Source organism: Streptopelia decaocto, assembly GCF_964273445.1.
Source record: "Streptopelia decaocto genome assembly, chromosome: Z".
Lineage (NCBI taxonomy): Eukaryota > Metazoa > Chordata > Aves > Columbiformes > Columbidae > Streptopelia > Streptopelia decaocto.
The window spans coordinates 23089316-23111745 of record NC_138657.1 but is presented as its reverse complement, the minus strand read 5'-3'; the positions used below and the strand labels follow the sequence as shown (position 1 = coordinate 23111745).

General features: G+C 37.0%; 1 protein-coding gene across 6 annotated transcripts in view; it reads left to right on the top strand.

Moving 5' to 3' along the window:
• KDM4C (lysine demethylase 4C) overlaps positions 1 to 22430 on the top strand; it is a 260034-nt gene that overhangs the window by 173690 nt on the left and 63914 nt on the right. For all 6 annotated transcript variants that reach the window (XM_082075475.1, XM_082075473.1, XM_082075474.1 and 3 more), the window contains exons 16-17: positions 12011 to 12066; positions 15283 to 15391. In XM_082075475.1, coding sequence (XP_081931601.1) covers positions 12011 to 12066; positions 15283 to 15391 — 165 coding nt within the window. The remainder of the gene's footprint in view (positions 1 to 12010; positions 12067 to 15282; positions 15392 to 22430) is intronic.

Here is a 22430-nt window from a genome sequence, read left to right as displayed (position 1 = left end):
TAAGAATAGAGAAAATAATACAAAATATACAAAACCAATCTTGAAAGTCTCAGCAACTGCAGAGCCGGCCCCCCAAAGTTCTGGATTGGACTCTGCAGCCAACCGGAGCTGGATTCAGTCTCTCACTAGGCCTCAGTTCACAGGGACGACTAGCAAGGTCCTCTCCTAATGTCAGCCATGAGGAAAAGAGAAAAGGGAAAGGGAAAAGGGACGAGATCCTCGTGATCTCCCACTTTTATATGAAGTATTCACGTGAATGGAGTGTTATACACAGTTGGTGAGTTTCTTGGAGAAGTAATGTTATCTGCAGCGACCTTGGCAGAGGAGCTCTGCGGAGGAGCTGTAGCTTCAGCCTGTGAAGCCGCGGTTGGGGGGGCCAGTGGCTGCAGTGGCAGCTTTCGCTGTTTTGCTCTTTCTCGAGCGGCTCGGAGTGCTTTTTGCTAAAGCTTCCGAAGACACACCGCAAATCTCAGGACTAAAAAGAGACGCAAACCCCCTGTTGAACCCCATTTCTCTTAACAGTAACATAAACTGACACACATTCAGAAAACCAGATAACACCATCACTGTTCTATCAAAGCTCCAAGGATATTCAAAGTTCTCTAAAACATTTGCAAACTGTCCTAGCGAAAAAACAAAAGTATTGTTACTCAGCCTTTCTAAAGATTCGCTTGACCAATTAGCAAACACAGAGCCATACTGCTCTTTAATCTCTCCTGGAGGCTTTTCAATGTAAAGCAGAAACAAGTAGAAATTCATTAGCGGCTGCAATATAATTAAATAAACCAGTGACAAACCACACAAATATCATCATGATCATTGTCCAGTTTCTTGTTGTTATATAATGAATACTTCGATTTAAAAAGAAACACCAACACATATATGGAATCAGTGAGCACAATGTAGAAAATAACTGATACAACTTATGCCATAACATCTTTAAATCAATGTAATTCACTTTGCCTTAATACCACTAAATAATGTCTGAAGCAAATAGGTGTGCGAGTATCACAACTCTATGAGTTGGTACCGTGCCAAGAAAATTGAAAGGTACGTCAGAGCGGTAGAAAAGCCAAAAATCTTCAAATTTACTCCTTTCTCTCGCCCCACGTTGGGCGCCAATTATCTGTCGAGGGTTTAGATTGTGGGGTGACAATAAAACCCTGGCAGATGTATTGTTAACCTCCTCTCCCCCCCACTTCCCCCTTTTTGCCCCTCTCTCTCCCTGCTTCCCACTAAGGACAGGCGATTGGGAGGGAAAGAAGGACAGGGAGAGGGAGAGAAGAGAGTTGGAAAAAATTAAAGATGTTTTACTAATGCTACTAATAAGAATAGAGAAAATAATACAAAATATACAAAACCAATCTTGAAAGTCTCAGCAACTGCAGAGCCGGCTCCCCAAAGTCCTGGATTGGACTCTGCAGCCAACTGGAGCTGGATTCAGTCTCTCACTAGGCCTCAGTTCACAGGGACGACTAGCAAGGTCCTCTCCTAATGTCAGCCATAAGCAGAAGGGAAAAGGGATGAGATCCTCGTGATCTCCCACTTTTATATGAAGTATTCACATGAATGGGATGTTATACACAGTTGGTGAGTTTCTTGGTCACTTGTTTCTCGTCGCCCCTCTCGCGAGATGTCCATCCGTGCTTATCAATAACTTCTCATTCCATTGCTAGGTTTACCAAAACATGTGTCTGGTTCTCCAGGAAAATGCAGTTAATATGAAGGCTTTAGCTGACAGGCAAAATTCACTGAAAGAGAAACTTGTTTTTTATCAAAACCAGGACACTATACTAATGGATAAAAAATAGCCATAAATCAATCCCCCAAGACAATTAAAAAAATCAAATAATATTAAATAAGTCATCTGCATGGCTTCTGAAGGTGTAACTGTATTCATACAAAGTGCCTTGATTGGGACTAAGCGCCTCATTAATCTTAAATGCTTCAGCCAAAGAAAGCTAGTGAAGTCAGGAAGAATAATGACTGGCATTATAGAGAATGCAGCGTACTGTACATTGTGCAAGGATGTGGTCACCTAGTAGCTGTAGTGCATAAAAGTAAGTGCCTTTGTTATTTAGAGGACAAAAGGATTTGGGACAATAAAGATTTGGGACAGGAAAGAGAAAGAAGAGCAAGTAAGGAGACAGGTAAATGCACTTCAGTGCCTTACTTCATAGTAATGAGGTCGCTAAAGAAGCTGCATGACTTTTCACAAATTATTCTAACCCTCCATAGCACTATAGAAGTAGTTTATCATGTAATCTGGTCAGTTTGCAGTGATTTTGAGAGCAGATCCTGTGTTGAATAACAAGTATTAAACAGTTTAGCAGAATATTTTTTTCGGTAGATGAGCTTTTTCATGCTTTATATTTTACTGTTGATATTCAGACTTTTGGTTTGTATTTTGTGCTCAGAGTAGCCCATTACTTCAGCTGAAGGAATTTTTATTTTATTTTATTTTTTTCACAGGGCATCGGTAAAGTGGCACATGAGAGCTTTCTGCATTCTAGCTCAGAAACTACCCTTTTCACCCTACTGAAAATAATGGTTTTGAACAATGTTTTTGTAGTGATGCCTTTCTCACTGATACAGTGCCAGCATTTCTGTTATTAACTCCTGTTTTCACAGCCTGATTTCACTGCCAAAATCAACTCATTACATCTGAGTTGGTATACAGTCTTAATTTTCAGACTGTTTTTGCTACTAAACTTTAAAAACATTTGGGTATTGTTCATAAAAAGAAATTATTGGACATAAAAATCTGGCTGTAGCAGGAAAAGCTAAAACTTTAGGTTTTCTGTGCTTTTCTCTTTTCAGAACAGTAAGGCCTGATTTTTAAATTTTTTTAATCTGGATATTCCTGAGCCTTCTCTGCAGAAAGGTGATTTACTGGCAGAATTACTTACAAATGCTGCTGGTAACCATGTGTGGACTTGGAGGTGTGTAGCATGGTATTTCTTTCTGGTTTTGGTGTTAGTCTAGTAACAGGATATACATTGCTTACAAAAAACAGCCTCTGACACAACATGTTTTAATGGGTTTCTAAATACTGGGTTTCCATTATGGTGTCACAGAAACTGAATTAAAGACTGTTAAACCCAGAGAATATCTTTTTAACCTAAGGGCCATAATGCTCTTACCCAAAGGCCATTTTGGCTTTGGATTCTCTTCATTGCAGTTTACCAAATCAACTTTTGCCACTGATATCCGTGTGAAAAGTCTTGACAGCTGCGGGTACCTCCAGGTGTGTGGGTACTCTCATTTACCAAGGAGGGGTTTGTCCATTTCCTGGGGGGTGAAGCAGGATTTCAGTCCGATGAAGCTTTGAATCTGGCTCTGCTTGGAACTGGAACAGGACCAGAGAACCTCCACCAACCTCATCCTATATAAATTTGTCCTCAAAGACCATGTTTGACCTCCAGGAGTACTGCTGCAAAATCACTGAGCGGGGCGGGGGGGAAAGGTGTAAATGGCTAGGAACAGCATATCCTGCCTTCCACAGTGGGTGCTGGGCTGCTTTCTTGAAGATACAAATTTTCATCTAAAGATGTTGACGTTTAGGTCTAATATTTACTGTCACTTCCAACTATTGTTTTATAATAATAGGAATAATCCTAAATATTGTTTATCAGTGGAAATACCAGCACTGCATTTTTGTTTGTGTGTTTGCTAATCGTTTAGCCTCAGTTTTATCCTCTGGCACTGATTTTCACAGTCTCATATTTTGCAGGAGGAATGATCAGTTTTGTATTTTGTAACTACTTTTGCAGAAAATATTTCATATTCAACACTGTCAACAATAGTCTCCAATTCACACTTTAATGTGTTTTTTAATTTGGATAAGCACATTTTAGTGAGAAGGGACGTCTAGGCCCCCCTGCATAGTGCGGGACTTATTTTTAAGCCAGTTATCTGTAATGAGTGTTTTGATTCTGATTTCAGTTGCCTCACACCAGTTCCCATTTGTTCTCTGACAGCAGAGTTCTCTCCCTACTCCTGTTTCCCTACTCTCATTCCCCGTCTCACCTCTCTTTCCTGTCCTTCTCCAAGTCTTCTTATCCCAGCCAACTCTCTCCTGCTTTTCACATTCTTGCAGTTCAGTGTTCTCAAAAATGCTATGTCATGGTCAGCACAACAAAAGACCACTTACCCTGTGTACTGTTGCGTCAGCCTGACATGACCTAGGAGCTGCAATTGCAAGGAAATTTTTGGCCATCCGTGAATCAAGGACAGGACAGACTCAGTGTTTGCTGGATTAGGCTACTAAAATGTGGAAACGGAGTATCTGATGATGTGTAAACTTTAAATTGCCAAAGGTGGATGTCTTGAACAGATTTGAATGCATGTAAAAGAATAAAATATTCATCCATAGCAGAAGTGCAACCACCCTCAATTTTCAAGACGCTTACCACCAAAGATTATATAAATATTAACTTGTGTTGGATTTCTCTTTCATGGAATTACTCAGCCTCCCCAGTCAGTGTGAACTTTAAGCATCTACAAAAGCTAAAAGAATGGATAATAGTTTATCCTTTTGGACAGTGTAAGATCTTCCTTTAACTTTTTTCTTATTAAAAGAAGTTGAAATGCTTTTCTCAAAGTTCCTATTATTAATAAAAATTTTGGCATTGTTGAGGCAGATGGTGGTGGAATTTTGACAGCATTTATATACAACTGAAGATTGAGAGTTTTAATGGTAGCATCTGGCAACTCCGTGAAGAAATGGTGTTCTCAGACAGGAAAGTGAGTTGTTTTACTCGATAACCCTCAATTTGCCTGTAATTTGTTATTTTTAACAATATTAAAACAATATTAAAAACTATTAAAAGATGAAGTTTGTCACTGAAAAGCTAATTTTAAGGTGATAGATTTAAGTGCAGAGAGTAGTGGTGTCTGAATTGAAATTAAATAATTCCAAAAGCTGTTTTCTGAGTGAAAATTATTCCCTGGAGTGGAAAGATTAAAATATTCCTTAGTGGACCATTTCTGAAAATGACATTTTCAAATGTGTTAAGAGAAACGTGAACACTTTTCTGTTTACACAAGGATAAATACAGACACAAATATAAATAAGTCGGGGAAATGACATAGCCAGTAGGGCAGCAATGCCATATCAAAGTGCACATCTGTATTAATACTATTAGGAATTGTGACCTTGGGCATTACAAGGCAATTGAGAGTGAAGGTGGAAGACTAAGGGTCTGTATTTTCAGTTCAAAGGTTCTGATCTAAAAAAAACCTACCAGAGTGGCTTGAAGAAAACAATATGTTTACCACCTTAGCCATCCAACTTATATCTGTTTGACTTAGCTGTGGCAGAGTTCAAGTTTAGATGTCTGTTTTAATTAGTTAGGATTTTCTACAAGCCAGCTACTTTTAAATGAGACTAGTAAGCCAGCGTTATTGTGACACGGCTTTGTACCAGTTCACTCTTAAAACTGAAAACTGTTCTGACCACTTATTAGAAATATTTGGGGAAAAAAAAAAAAAGTCGTAACCACTTTTCTTAGATTTTTGATTGCTTTTAGACACTAATCAGAGTCAACAGATACACAGGGAAAAGAGGTGATTAAAAAAAGAGTAAACCTATTGTTAACTGGATAAATAGTGTTCTGTTTAATGCTGGAGACCTTATCAAAATTGAAATGCATCAAAGCACTAGCCAAAATGTATATTTGAAATTATTTGTTCTGCTATCACTGCTAAATAAAACTGTGATAACACAGTTATCACAATAACTTTATAATAATCATAAAGTTTGGTGAATACGTTCTGTTTGTTTTTCAGAATCACAAACCTTAGGAACAAGTGATAATTAAATGTATATTATATATAATGTATATTGCAGTGTGTACTTGGCACTTCCACTTGACGCAATTTTCCTAATACTTAGGTATCTTTTCTAAAACATTTAAAAATGTGTTTTGTGAAAATTTAGAAATGGCCAGTTACATAGGATTGTAAAATATGCAATAATGAATTAAACCAAAGTGTATTGTAGCCTCTTATCCTCTCTTTACCACAGCCAGAAAAGAGTACCTAGGGAGGAATATAAGTCTTGGACAAGCATTCCCTACTGCTCCCTCAGTCTCCTACAATAAACGAATAAGAAACTGCCTTAGCCAAAGGTAGTATCTTTTTATTTATCAAGTAAAAGGTAACATTTGTGGATTTCTCTTTCATGGACTTTCATGCAGCTACTTTTTCAAGGGATGTAAAATTGTAGCATCCACATCTGACAAGCAGTCGTACTCTTTGAAGAATGTTTGTTTGTTTGTTTTGAATCTGCTATTTTCTGTTTTCCTTTGATAGCAACCACCTAGTTATTGTATTGGAGTACTTAGTCAAGTCCCTTTCTAAGACCTTCGTGATTTTACTGGCATGTCTCAAACACCACCCTGTCTTCTCTTTCTGGCCTGATCTACCACAGCCTCTGTAGTTATCACTTCGCAGCTGATGTTAGCTGAATACAAGCTTTTGTTTTTTGGTTTTCATTTTTGTTTTTTTTTTTTTTCAAATGAGGACTGTGAAGTTAAGTTAATTGGAAACGCACAAGTTCTAGATAAATTGTTGAGATATTCTAGCAAACAGGATGTAGTTAAACAGAGAAAAGTGCAAGATACTAAAGCTGGAATCGAGACAAAGGAATGAGGAACAGTGCTATCAGCTGCTGCTGTAGAAGGGGTCCTGAAGGTTGTAGTGGGTGAGCTTAACAAGTCACTGTGGCCCAAAGTTGAACACTGTGTGAAAACATCTCCCTAGATGTGGGAGGCAAGATGTATCAACTAAACATGGTTTGCCTGACATCACTGAGGATTTGTTGTCTTTACATTTCAGACAAGAAAACATGGCTGCAGGTGAAGACAGTAGGTGAAAGAGTTGTGGTTGTTTAATGTACTAAGGGCCTGCAGATGGAAAAGGGCAAAAAGGAAAGGAACAATCTGTTTTTCATGTTTACGGTACATAAAGTAAAAAGGCTTAAGGTACAGCAGGAATCTTCAGGTTAGCTGTCATGAAAAATTTCATAACGGCAAGGATGTCAAAGAGTTGGAAGAGATTGTTAGGTTGATTATGGAGACTACATTTTATGAGGAAATTGTTGTATCAGAAAATATTCATTAGAAAGAACATACGTTCTGTTTTACCCCATCTTCATCCACCAACATAAGTTATGTATGTCATTTAAATGGATAAACATCATTCTTTGGAGATACAGTTGTAGTTTATAGGGTCTTAGAGGAAAGGAGAAACAGCAGTTTATCAAGAAAGGTGATAATGTCAGGCATGTTCATAGTTGTCCATAAGAATAGCCATGATATGACTTAGTATGTATGCTTCTGCTATGGCTTCACTAAGCTCTATTGCCTTGCTGTGTCAAACAGCTGCTGGTCTTACATGCTGATGAATAAGTATGCAAATATGGAAGCATGCAAACTGCTTTTTTTAAGCATTTCTGTGTATGACTTTGAATTTTGGCAGTGTAAAAATACTCAAAACCAACCAAATCCATTCGTTTTAAAATATAAATGAGTGTGAACAAACTTGGGTTTTGTGTGGTATTTGTCCATGCAACAATAATTAATATGCAGCTATGTGTGAGTAGTGGAATATCATTCCAAAAAAGGTGATCCATCTTTTGGAAATATGTCCTAAAGGAAACATGGTTAATTCACATTGTCTTTAGGCTTTCACTGCAGTTTCCAGCAGTGACTGAAACAGAGAAATTAAAAATAAACCTGGTTAGGAATGCTGCCTGCAAAATGGGGTTTCATTGTAAGCAAGGGGAAGTGTTTAGTCCAGAAAATGTGGAAATGATCTGTATTGTTATGACAAAAAATGCATCCTCTCCACTAAAAAGCTAAAAGATGAACATTAGTGTGCTAAAGCTTGTGAATTATATGGAGATGTCTTACTTTATAGAGATGCTGGGAGAGTTTTCTTTGTAGTTCTGGAATGTTATGGAGATTTTTTAAGCAGATGAGCAATTTAAAATGGTCTAAGATTAAATTTAGATAAGTGTAAAATAATATGCTTAAGAAATTGTTACATAATGCAAATACAAATGACAGAATTGCTTGTTCAAAGGATTTGCAAAGCAATTGTGACTCAGGTTGGATATGTTCTAAAGTGATTCTCTACAATGAAATCTGTTCCTATTCTGATACACATAGGCCTACAGCAGACACACATGGATGGACAAACACTCTCTTTCTTTGTGAGAACATTGTAAAAGATGCTAGTTCACATGTGGTTTCACTGCCATCCATGGCAGGTATACCTGTATTCAGAATATTAGTCTTTCTACATGTCAGGTCCCCTGTGTTTTTGTTGCCTGCAGTATGTTGAAACTGGAGGTAAAGTAATAGCCATGTCACATGGATATGGGACAATATATTGCAATGCAGACAGGATTTACAAAATGGATTTAATGAGCTTTAAGCTTGTGGTCCTTCCCACCCAGTTTTGCTATGTGAACGCTAGTGAAATTTTCTCATTCTTCTAGGCCTAAGATTTATAACCTGTATTCAGCAGACAATGAACAGTTATTACCCATCACCACTGTCTACTCACCAAAGTTTTGTATAGGTGTGTTTTGAGAAGGGATTAAATATGGTTCCTATAGGTTCTGCATATGGCAATTTTTTTTTTCTTTCTAGCTGGTAGCAAGCTATTTACGGACGCTTTGTCTTTCCTCTGGGCTGCCTTTTTCCCACTCCTGCTCCCCCTTCTTCTTTTTCTTTCTCTCTTTTTTTTTTTTTCTTTTTTTTTCAGTGAGTAGGTAAGAATTATGCTTTCTGTCTTTTGCAACATCTAACTCACAATTCTTTATTTTCACAGTGATAAAGAGACAGTAAACCTTCAGGAGAAATTTGTTAGCAATATCTTCTTATATGATGTCGCTTCCTGTGCTATTTTAGCTTAATTTATTAATATTTGTGGAGCTTCTTTAGGGCCTTGGACTGTCTCTGTAATTGTGTTAATAAGTTACACTGCAGATTATCAGATTAAGGTTTTGCTTAAAAGTAAAAAGATACATATTAGAAGCAGGAAAAGTTCATCCTTATTTAATTAATGGATTTCAAAGTAAGCTGGCGTAAGAACATCAAATTTTATAAAACAGCGGGAAAACCACTGTTATTTTGCGAAACAGAGAAGCAGTCAGTTAAAATATTTTTATGGCAAATATTAAGAATATGCTTCAGAAAAACAAAACAAAACCCAAAAAACCAAACCAAACCGAAAAACAACAAACATGAAGGATCCATAGGTGGCGGATCCACTGGACTTTCAAATTTGAAAGTGAAGCTTTGTCCCCATTTTTCTGTGGAGTCAGACTTATGCTCTGTTCCCCAGTCTACAGATGTAATTCTACCTCTACATTGTTAGCTTCATGCTCCTGCAGAACTGTAGATGAGTTGAGGATCCGATCATCAAGAAGTCTTGCATGGCTTCATTTTCAGGAGATAATGGTATTTGACTCTTCATAAATGGCTGTTCCATTTTCGGTGTTATTTTCTGTGCTGCTTGGCTCATTTATTTTGTTACTCCCATTCTGTTGGTCAGTATCTTACTATGAAGGTGGCCAAGTTCTGTTCGTAAGGATAAACAATACTGATAGCTGAAAACATGACCCAGGCATCCAGGGTGTCAAAATCAGTCAGAGGAGGAGCTGAAGTAACAGATCTTTCTTCTGCTGATTTGCAAGCGAGATTGTAATGTAAATGAGATTGAAGAGAGTGCAGTTCTGTAGAATTACTCTGAGGTTGTGCTAAGTTAGACCTCAGGATTCCCAGGTAAGTTTAAAGATCTGCAGGCTGTTCATGCTGTAGTTTTCACATATAAGTGCTTGCCTTTGAGAACTGAATGACAATTAGAAGCAAATTTCCCACAACTGTAATGGTGCTTTACTGGAAGAAGTCCACTGTGCCCATTAACTGTTCAATAGAATTGTTTGATTATATCAGAATAATTTCAGCATGGTGATGTATGTAAAGCCTTTATAATGTGATTCCTTAGCATCTAGTTTAGGACAGTCTTCACCTCATGCCTATGAAATTCAGTAAATTTCCCAACTATGTGATTTTTATTTTTTTCCAATCAAAAAAGAAAGATGGTTAAGATTCTTCACATGGCTTGAGAGTATACCTGTGTAGATGGCAGCACCTCACTATCCTAATAACATCCAAAGAAGAGCAACAGATACAAAGAGAACAAGTTGGAGGAGTGGTCGAGGGAGCTGGGGTTATTTAGCCTGGAGAAAAGGAGGCTGAGGGGAGACCTTATCACTGTCTACAACTACCTGAAAGGAGGTTGTAGCGTGGAGGGTGCTGGTCTCTTCTTCCAAGTAGAAAGTGATAGGATGAGAGGAAGTGGCCTTAAGTAGCACCAGGGGAGGTTCAGATTGGATATTAGGAAAAATTTATTCACAGAAAGGGTTGTAAAGCACTGGAAGCCCAGGGAAGTGGTGGAGTCACCATCCCTGGAGGTGTTTAAAAGATATGTAGATGAGGTTCTTAGGGACGTGCTTTAGTCCCAGATTAATGGTTGGACTTGATGATCTTCAGGGACTCTTCCAACCAAAAGGATTCTAGGATTCTATGTTAAACTGAATTTTGCATGTGTGAATCTAGAACAGCATGAAGGTTGTTGACTTGATCTCTCTTTTGACAGAGAAGTGGCAGACTAAATAGTATTAGAGTAATTCTGATTCCTGCAATTTTTCTCTGCCTTCAAGAGTGTGGTCACTTAAGGGAGAAGGAGAAACAATAACCTTCCCTCCATGGTTTTGGTAGATAAGGCAAAAAGTTATGTGCTTAATTGCAAAGAAGATTCATCTGTGACAAGGAAGTATCTTTTTAGTTATTAAAGGTCTTTCTCATAGGAATGTAATAAAGCATTCAGTTATATTTATGACAGACATTGATAATTTCGTTATTTGATGTTTTAAGATGAGATCAGACTGGCGTATTATGTAACAGTGGTGTTGTGTGTTTTTGTTTCGTTTTGGGTTTTTTTGGGTGGGTTTTTTGATGTAGGTTTTTTTATTATTATTATTACACCCCCCCCCCTCCCCCCCCTGCCCCGCAAGGGCAACTTAAATTTAGAGCTTCAGGAAACAACCTTTCTTTCTGAGTATAGATATAGAGTCATAGGGTTTCTTGACTTCATTTTGTGCATTTGATTCTTTGTAGAGACCAGAAAAATTGTGACAGGAAGAATAACTAACATTGGAAACACTTTCTCATCTGTCCCTGTGAAGGGACAAGGAAAAAAAAGAAAAGAAAAAAAAGGCATAGGATAGGTTCAGAAAAGGAGAACACTGAAGAGAGAGAGGACTGGAAAGTAGAAAAGCCTGTGCATCTGTTCAAAGGCACAGTTTTAAGTAGCAGTAGGAAAATCCCCTTGGGTTTGTTGTATTACCTGGGATCCACTGAAAAGTGCCTTGCTGAGTGCCCTGAAAGCAGATGGAGTTGTGTTGAAGATCAAGGCAGTGAAGGTATACTGCAGCAAAGAGAACTTTCGCAAAAAGCATAACCTGCCTTGTATTCTGTAGGTTTATAAATTTGTGAACTCTCAGGAACAAGCAGGTTTTCAAAGTATTCGAGTTGGATCAATGGCTTGTAGGTCAGTTTCGCACTGCCTTCTGATAAAACAGTCACGTGTCATTTTACTTTGTTTTACCTTAGTAAGCTGTGTGACAATTCAAGCGTTTCTATGCCAGTACTGATTAAATGCTTTTGTGTTTGGTATCGCTTTCAAAATGATTTTGTCACTTTAAGAGCAGTACTGAAAATTTATTTTTCTTTAGCTCTTTTGAGTTGTTTCTCTTTTCGTTATTGTATTCCTGTATTTTTCCTATAAAGAAATGCAGTGCTTGTAAGTATCAAGTGCTAACCCCACAATTAATTATATTAGCAATTTACATATCCTTAAGATGAGTTGAATAAAACTGAGTGGTAACCAGCCAATAAAGTTCACATTTTTCCTACACTATGTTTGTTTTTAGGAATGTTGTCTCTGCAATTTGAGAGGTGGTGCATTAAAGCAAACTACTGACAAGAAGTAAGTAATACATATGTGTTTGTTTTCAACTTCATTCCAAATCCATTCCTATGTACAGACCATTTTTAAACCTCATTACATGGCAATGCCCCTTTAAGCTGAACTGTTGTAGAATTAAAATTATTCCTGTTGAAATGTGCCACTGGAATTTTGTGCAATAATTAGATGCTAAAATGTACATTTGTTTTACTATTCGCACACGCCTACTTGTTCCAAATTCTACGCTGCTGGCCTTGGTGTAAAGAAAGTAAATGAGAGCTCATTTGTCATTGTTTGCATAGGCAAGTCTTATCAAACAGCGAAGTGTATTTTCTTCTTAGGTTCTGGAAATTTGTGATTACAGAATTGAATACATTAATACATTACTGTTTCTTCTAGAAACAGTATTTTTAATTAATTAATTAGAGTAATATTATTATAATTTTACATTTTAAAGTTTTCATGGTTTGTTTTTTGTTTGTTTGTTTGTTTGTTTTGATTTTGTTTTTTAATGCATATATAAACTGTCGAAAATGATACTGTTGCTAATATCATGCTATTAACAGCCTCAGTATTTTTCTCCGTACTTGGGTGATAGAACACTATAGCAAGTCACCCTAAGAGATAAAATGGATAATGTTGCAGTTTAATATTTTTTCAAGCCCAGTAGTGTAACAGTCTTTACACATTTTGAATGTTGTCATGATTAATTAAATTATTTTAGTAACTTAGCAGTATCATGTAGATTTTTCTTTAACGCTTTGGAATGCAGTGCCAAGAGATGATGTAGCTGTAACGTTCTCTTCCACTTACCAGGCAACAGTTTATTTATCAGTGATTTGCAATTGGTTGCATGGCCCTTTTAAGCTGTGCAGTTAGGAAGAGGTTTTACATGAAACTCACAGGCCAGATCGTACCTTCAGAAAGCATTAATATTGTAACCGTTTTACTGGAGGTTTTGACCAATACATGAAGGTACTCAGTTGCTTTTTAGCTCTGTTTTAAAGTCCCCTAAATTTGCCACTTGCTTTTCTTACCAAAAAAAAAAAGAAAAAGAATATGAAAAATGCATTATCTCAGAATTTATCATGCCCTTTTGATATTTGCTGCTGAAAGACTGTATGTTGCATCTTTGAAAATACGTACACCTTTTCTATATAGCAATTAAAATGCTCTAGAAATGTTTACTAAGGTTTATTAATAAAAAATAATCCGCAGTGGTTTGCAGAAAGTGACTCTCTGCATACCTGTCATCTTTGGTTTTGCTTTATATCCCTCCGTTGGTTTCTGTTATGGATTTATGAAATGAGAGTTCTGTAACAGTAGTTCAACTCTTGCTTTTCTGATTCCGTAACACCTTACAGTTGCTACACATTGTTGATTCTTCCATCTCTCTATCAGCATTAGCTATAATTCCAAAATTCTGAGAGTTTTTGGATGTGTATGTTTCAAATATATATTTTTTTCTCCAAAAAATATAAAATCTAAAATGTGCATTTCCTTCCCTCCTACTTTCCCTTTCACATAATGATTAGAGATGGAGGATGAGCATAACATTAATTAGATTTAAAAGCTAATGAATCAAACAGGGCAGGAGGTGGGGGTAACAATTTGCCATAAAGGAGAGCAGAGATTCCTTATTTTTCAGCAGAACAAAGCAATTGTTTCCAGTACTGTTAGGCTGAGAGTTGTCAGAGTATAAAGACTTGAGTGAAGATTTATTGAGGAGGGATTTTATTTATAGCATTACTGTCCCATAAAGCTTAGATGGTAAGACAATGTAGTTTTGCAGGGAGGCAGCAATTAAAAGAAGGTTGTCATTTAAAGTTAAAAAGAAAAAGGTCTCAAAGTGAGACTTCTTTCTGTAAAGTAGAATGTAATAGTTTATATTCTAACTTACAGAATAAAGTCTCGCTGTGACTATAATAAGAGATCTACAAGCTTTATATGCTTTCATTTGGGTTGAACTGTGTAACTTGCTAACTGATATGTTATCTTTACATACAGCTTTTATTTCACACTTTGGCCAATACAACCATAATGTCCCATGACAGCGGTTTGTTTAGTCCCTATATATGATGTTATACTTTTCCAGAGACTTTTGTCAAAGATGAGTCATTGGAATAGCACCACTCTAGGGCAGGGAAATTATTTCTGTTCTGCTGCATCATACTCTGTCTCTTAGCTCCAGCCACTATTCATGTTAGTGTGCTGAGATGCTCATGTGATGTGTGTTTCTGGACATCTACAGAAAGTGGAGTGAGGCAAGCATTCAGGGCTTACAAAAAAGAGTAAATGTGGTAATGATGTACAATGAAAGACTGAGAATACAGCAAATACGAGTCAAAGTGTGGAAATGTTTCCCTTTCTTCAGATTTTCAAGTTGTCTACCCCAGAGAACATTGTAGAAGTAATCTCAGAAGGCTAATATTTGTTAATAAAAATGTCATTAGCTTCTCTTTTACATTGTATAATATACACTTCTAATACTAATTTCAGACTTTATTGAGTTTTATTTCGCTTATCTTATTTTGAGATTTATGTCTTGAACCAGCATTTAGAGGAGAGAGGAGCGCTTTCTGATGAGTACAGGAACTATATAGCATCATCTTGACATACCTGACAAGTTTCCTGAAGTTGCACTGAAGTCTTGTATGTAGAACTGATTCTAGACACTCGACAGGTGCTTTCACTGCCAAAGGGGATCGAGATCATGTTGGCATTGCGGTGATAGCCTGATCAGTTTGCCACTTCTATTCCTTTGTGTCTGTGAACAGATGGTCTTGATATTGTACTTTGTTTTATGCTTCAGTAGATGTATGACTGATTGTGATCATGTGTGTTGCCTAAAAAAAGTTACTCAGGTCTGAGTAATGTTAATCTGAGTAATGTTAAAATGCCGTAGGTTATAAATTGCACACAAATGAAATAGTGTGGTCTTTACATATGCACTTGGCTAGCATGACAAGAAAACCTTTGCACTTAAAAAATTGGAACACGAAAGATGCTTAAAAAATATTGCAAGAAAACCTCAGTTTAAAATAATATTTACACGAAGTAGTAATGTTTTAAGGTTTTTAAAATATGTTTCAAAGAAGCTTATAAAATGCTAACGAGGAAGTCTCTAGAGATGGTTGACTTTGAAAAACAAAACCACACAAAAAATAACAAAACATCTTAAACACTTGTATTTCTGTGGGTTTTTTGGTGGTATTCTTGACTTGCCACTTTTCACAGGTGGGCACATGTAATATGTGCAATTGCCATCCCAGAAGTCAGATTTGGTAATGTGACAGAACGTACACCGATAGACACTAGCAGAATACCTTTGCAAAGATTAAAATTGGTGAGTAGTATATTCATATATGCTTCATATATTCTTTGCTATTAAGGTGTTTTAATATTTGAAATGTATTAAAAATCTGAATTGTGATGATTATTGCCAGGTACAAAGCAGTAGGCTATGTTTAAGGTAAGGAATAACCAGGGTTTTATCAAGATGGGCTTTTTGAAGTGTAATAGCAATTCATTAACACTGGTAACAGCATTTGGTAGATTATTAAAAGAAGTTTTAATCTGCCCTCCTCCAAAAGAAGATAACAACCCTGACCAGTGTGAAAACTTCCATTTTGGAACTGTATTGGTGATGAAAATGTTGAAACGCAAACAAACTGGGCATATCACACAGTCTGTTTGTGAGGTCTTTTCATTATGTATTTTTGCTGCAAGGAGTCATTTATGACGGTAAAAGGATGTATGATCTGTTTGTCAGGTGGTATCTCTACCATCTGGGCATTGAAAAATGTACACAAAACGGATCACACGTTATCTTGGATGAAAAAATGCTGTTTTGTGAGGAATTTCAAAAGCTGATGGAGAACATAAATAGAACTACATAATTACTAACAGTTGCACCCTGTGTTACAAGTAGAATAACAGTGACATTCAAGAAGGTTGACATACACAAGCAAACAACATGCATAAGCGCAATATTAGAGTATTTTCCTTGCTGCATTAGGTGAGAATTACTTAATTTTTCAGCATGTGGATCACTGTGATGTCATCTGATAGAAATTGCTCAGCAGTCCATTCAAAATGTTAGGGAAAAGCTATCATCAGTTTTCTGGATCTGCCCCATACTATGTCCAAAGTGGTTCTTGGTCTGCCTGACCTTATACTTGCTCGTTTGAACTACTAAACTTCTCATTACATTTTCATTTCATTCATTATTATTTGTATTTTTAGCTGTAGTTCTAAATGTTGAATTGTAACTTTGAGTGGTTTAAATTGACAGTGTGTCCTTCAAGTAGTAATCCTTTCTAAATTTTTGTTCAAAATTTTTAAAATTTTATTTTTCACATCCTTTTAAAAAATAACGTAAAACACATTTCTAAAGAGTATATGCAACTAATTATAAAAAATAAAAAATGTTCTGCCTAACCTGAAATTAAAACCAGTAGAAGCACTGAAATTAATATGCTTAATCTTATTTTTTGAGGATCTTAAACAGGCACAGACATGTTTCTGGTTGGAAATTGTTAATTCGGGGGTTGAAAACAGAACTATCTGATTTACCAGGTGTTGAAATTTGTTCTTTGAGCTGTCCATGACTTGAAATGTATAAGAGTAAAAGGAACCTTTTGGAAAAGGCTTGAATTAATTTTAAATTATTGGTATAAAGCCAAAATTTGTCAAGTGACATGATTTACAATTCCTAGGTCATTTCTGTGTAATTTGAAGTAATTATGTTAATCAGTTATTTCTAACTGAGAGCTTTTTCTTATATTCTTTCCTTCAGTTGATAGAAGATTGCTTATAGTCCTCAGTGCTTTTTCAATTCTTGAAGCCTTCTTCAATGTAAAATGACGTTGAAGCACTGCAGATTGTATTAAGCTGTATATACCCTTTTGATCTCCTGTGAATCCCTGAAAGTTTAGGAGTATAGTACTTGCTTTCCTTAACGCTGTTTTTAAGGTAAAAGAGTTTGTATATTTGAGTGCAATGAATGTTATGATGAAGGAACTCAGCTGAATACAATAAAAATGAGAGGCAGGGTACTTTATAACAGCCATAAATGTAGTATTGCTGCGGGTGGCAGACAGCCTTGCTGTGAGGTAAGGAAACACTGTAATCCTAGTTTGGATCATTAAACCTTACTTTTCCACGACCTAGTTTCTGACATTGAATTTATAATTAAACAGCTAGACCTACACTAATTTAAGAGAAGTAGACATTTTGACCATTTCAAAAGGCTTTACAATGATTTAATATCAATAGACCAATAATATGCTGCTCCTTGGGTTAAAAGAGCAGAGAAAAACCTGCTCTAAACCCACCAGCAGTCTATATGCTTTTAAATGTTGGCTCTTGTTTCAAATCAGTTGCTGTATCTGATGATTTTACACTGCTCTGTTTTGTCCTGAATACCCTAGCTAAACTAAGTCTCCTGAATAACATTTTGGTATTCTGTATTTAAAAACAGAACAAACCAACCAACCAAACAAAAAACCCCCACAAACTTAAAAGATATATATATTAAATGGAATTGCCTTGATACTTTGTATTTTCTCTAAAGCCCTGTGTATTACATACTTTCTGTAAATACTTTCTCTTGTTTCCTGAAACATGGTGTTCCTACTTCTCTGAAGAGGTTGCTGTCAATAACCTTGTGTATATACACCACATCATGCTCAAATCAAATATGATCCTTACGTTAGTCTTAACTTCCTGACCGTTGGTGCTACAGAATAACAATTATGCTCTCATATCCATTCTTTGCCTTGGGGGAACTCCAGGAATTACATCCAAATTAATTCTGTTTTTTTCTCTAGGAATTCCTGTCCCTTCTTCCACCCTCTTGGCTCCACTTCCATTCTTTCATTCCTCTCCTTTATGACATACTTTATAGTAGGCAGTTGATACCATCTGTCTTGCTGTTAACTTCTGTAAAAGCATACTGAGTGATTCATGCTGATGTTAACTCTGGGAATCTGTGAGCAGTTCTTTTGGGCCAGTTTTCCTCTTAGAAATTATAGGGATTGCCAGCACTGTTCAGCAGCCAGTTCCTACTTCGCAGCAGTTTGGGGTGTCTTTGTTCATCAGCCTCCATCATTCAAAGCCAGAGAGTGTACCTTGTATAAGCAAAAGCAGGCTTTGTACATTGTTCGTATTGAGCCTTTGTAAGCAATAAATTTTTCAAAAAATACAATTTTGGGCCCACATAATAATGCTGTTCATGTTAAAGAATGGGATAGCTAATAAATGTGGGCTATCCTACTAGGCAGTCTTTCCTTTGTAAAATTTGGGGTGTGTTTTATTGATTTTTTTAAATGAGCAGAAAACAATGTAAAACCGATATGAACAGTTAGATTACATTCTGACATGCAGTCAAACCAGAACTAGATCTTACAATGTAGGAGCAAATAGTTCTAGTTGTTCTAAACATTTCTCATTATATTCCCATCCTTCACCTTCCTCCCTCCCGTCCTTCTTTCTTCCTTCCCCCTCTTCATGTTTTCAGAGGTCTGTAGAGGCTGAGCTGACATTTTATTTAATGTATCTACAAAGGAATATTAAAAGAAATAAAAAAGCCCATGTTTTATTTTTGACAAATTAAATAACATCTGTGCAAACATGAACATATTGGTAGGCTGTTTTATATTGCTTAGCTAGTACTTATACTGATTGCTCTTAAATAGCTTTAATTCACTAAACATTATGTGTTGAAATCACTGTGTTTCTTATCAATGTTTCCATTATTAAATATTCAGTATATACTCATTTCTTCCAGAGTGAAAATCAATATTTGTATTATGCTGACAGTAGCTCATAGCTTTAAAACTGTTTTATGCAACTGTTTCATGTTTGCAAGCTAGTGGGATTTTATAGAATGCCAAAATGTTTTCATATTTCCCTAGATTTTATCAATGGCTTATGTGTCATGTTCCATCGCTGCTGAAAATTTACATGACACAGTGAAATGTTAATTAAAAATTAATTCTCTTGAAAATTATTCCTTAATGCTAGTAGATGAAAACCGTCTAAATCAATACTTATAGAAGATTTTGATGCTTTGTCTTTCACAGGGGAATGTGAAAGAAAAGGATGTGATACATTCACTGTTGAAATAAAACAGGGTGTATGATCACTTGTATTTTACAGTTGTACACCCATGATATCGGTGGGCTCTAGTTGATTTTTCATGTGAAAGCAGAAGGGCTTCCAGGGTACATCAGCGTAGAGAGCATTCCACGAAGATGCTATAAATTGTAGGTTTCTCCACTTTACCTCTCTGCAACTAAACCTTTTATCTTTTTTGAAACTTACATGAATGGGAAAATAAGATTGTCTGGGTCTCTTTTGTCAGAGAGTTAGCCTTACTTCCTCTATTTTAGATTCAGCCTGCATTCCTCGATCAGACACTTTGAGTTCCAGTAGCCATGTGGAATGACAATTTGTGATTATCAAGCTAGGAAACAAATACGTTGAATTTGGATGTTTATGCACAGGTTCTAAAATAAAGTAGCTGGAGGGATATACCTTACCATATTACACATTTTAGAACAATATTTTACATAAAATACAGTATGCTAGCTGCTTGGCAGTCAGTTCAGGTGGTCTCTGGTTGTCTCCAATTTTAACAGCAGACATATGAGCAAGTGAGAAAAACTTAACAAACCTCATAGCCTTTTATGAGGACATAATGAGTTGCACAGATGATGACAAAGCAGTAGATGTGGTCTACTTTGACTTTAGAAAAGCATTTGACACAGTCTCCCACAGCATCCTCTCTGCTAAACTGAGGAAGTGTGGTCTGGATGGTCAGGTAGTGAGGTGGACTGTGAACTGGCTGAAGGAAAGACGCCAGAGGGTCGTGGTCAATGGGGCGGAGTCTGGCTGGAGGCCTGTATCTAGTGGAGTGCCTCAGGAGTCAGTACTGGGACCAGTACTATTCAATATATTCATCAGTGACTTGGATGAGTGAATAGAGTGCACTGTCAGCAAGTTTGCTGATGACACCAAGCTGGGAGGAGTGGCTGACACACCAGAAGGCTGTGCTGCCATCCAGTGAGACCTGGACAGGCTGGAGAGTTGGGCGGGGAAAAATGTAATGAAATATAACAAGGGAAAGTGTAGAGTCTTGCATCTGGGCAGGAACAACCTCAGGTTCCAGTATAAGTTGGGGAATGACCTATTAGAGAGCAGTGTAGGGGAAAGGGACCTGGGAATCCTGGTGGACAGCAGGATGACCATGAGCCAGCACTGTGCCCTTGTGGCCAGGAAGGCCAATGGCATCCTGGGGTGTATTAGAAGGGGGGTGGTTAGTAGGTCGAGAGCGGTTCTCCTTCCCCTCTATTCTGCCCTGGTGAGACCACATCTGGAATATTGTGTCCAGTTGTGGGCCCCTCAGTTCAAGAAGGACAGGGAACTGCTGGAGAGAGTCCAGCACAGAGCAACAAAGATGATCAAGGGAATGGAGCATCTCCCTTATGAGGAAAGGCTGAGGGAGCTGGGTCTCTTTAGTTTGGAGAAGAGGAGACTGAGGGGTGACCTCATTAGTGTTTGCAAATATATAAACGGTGAGTGCCAGGAAGATGGAGCCAGGCTCTTCTTGGTGACAGCCAATGATAGGACAAGGGCCAGTGGGTTCAAACTGGAACACAGGAGGTTCCACTGAAATATGAGAAGAAACTTCTTCACAGTGAGGGTAACAGACGCTGGATCAGGCTGCCCAGGGAGGTTGTGGAGTCTCCTTCTCTGGACACATTCAAAACCCACCTGGACACATTCCTGTAAAATCACCTAGGTGTTCCTGCTCTGGCAGGGGGATTGGACTAGATGATCTTTTGAGGTCCCTTCCAATGCCTGACATTCTGTGATTCTGTGAAAAGACAGGAAATACACAAATGCCAATCTAAATACTGTTTATTCACAGTGAAAATGTTAGGAACAGACAAAACAAGGGCAAACTTGGTGAAAAGTGATGGTATGGAGGAGGATCATGAAAAATCTGTCTAAACTTATATGCAGGATTTCAGCTGGTGACAGTTTGGCAAAAGTGTGTGATTTGGAGGAAAGTTTATGACATGAATGTGTATGTTGTCAGCTTCCCTCCCAACACAGTTTAACAGCATCTAATGGTTTACCCAAAGCAGATAAAGCTTCAGTTTCTAGCTTTCTTTATTGATTTTATTTTTGCCTTGTTCTCTTTGTTCTTAAGTCTCCAAGAGAAGCTTGGGTGTAAAATTCTGCTTTTGAAAACCTATTTTCCTTGACTATTTATATGTATGAGGCTTTGGTCATAATAAACAGACTATGGATTCCTTTATGTGTCAAAGTCAACCATGAAGCTCGGTTTTACTTTGGGAAGGGAAAAGCTTTTCCCCAAGCAACTAGATAGTCTCTGCTTTCAAAAGAGTGCTAATTACTCAGCTCTAATTATAAATATGAACTATAGCTGTGTTAAAAATTCTCTGGACAAGAAAAAATCAGACTGGCCTCTCAGACATAAGCTCAGCTTTTAAAAGAAAGAATAAGTACTTACTTGTCTGTCATTCTGTTTTAATAAAATATAGGACTTAGAATGAAATAAAAACACTTAATAATATATGGCCAAGAAGTCCAAACCAACAGGATCATTTACCCTTGTCAGACATGTGACTTATAATGAACAGCAGACATTGTGAGTGTTTGAATTTTTTACTTCTTAAAAAAGAAACATTTAAATAGAATCATGAGCATCTGATGCTAAAACTATATTTTTAAGATGTCAACTCTAAAATCTCATTTTGAATGGAATGTATATCAGCAACAAAATACATTATCTGCTTTTGATATTTTCAGTGTTTTAAAATGCTTGGATGTTGTATTGACTTTGTCCTTACAGGCAGCCACTGCAAGGCTGTACTAAAACATAATATGCCTTTGTTTCTTTATCTGTAGAGTTTTCTATTATTTTTACATTTGAAATCCTATTTCTTCAACAAAATAGAGGTAGAAAATGAGTTTTGGAATAGCTGAAGTTGCCCTAAAGCTTTTGATGACCTCAAATTTGTATTTGACAAGTGAACTGAGTATAAGCACAAGTGTACTGTGAGTGAGGGAACATTATTTTGAAAAGAAATTTACACTGACTGATGACTGATCTACAAGCCTTTCAGTATATGGCTGAAACCATAAAGTTCTTTTTAGATCATATACACTTCAAAAATTTGCACCTGAAGGCAAATAATAGTGAGCTTGAAAGCCAAAGATTATAGTTTTGAAAGGTACATCAATTCTGAAAATACAGAGGTTTCTCTGTGGTATGCCACTGAAGAATGGGATCAAAGCAAAAATGTGTATGAGCTTTTAAAAGAATGAGCAAATATTCTCTTGCCTGTCAT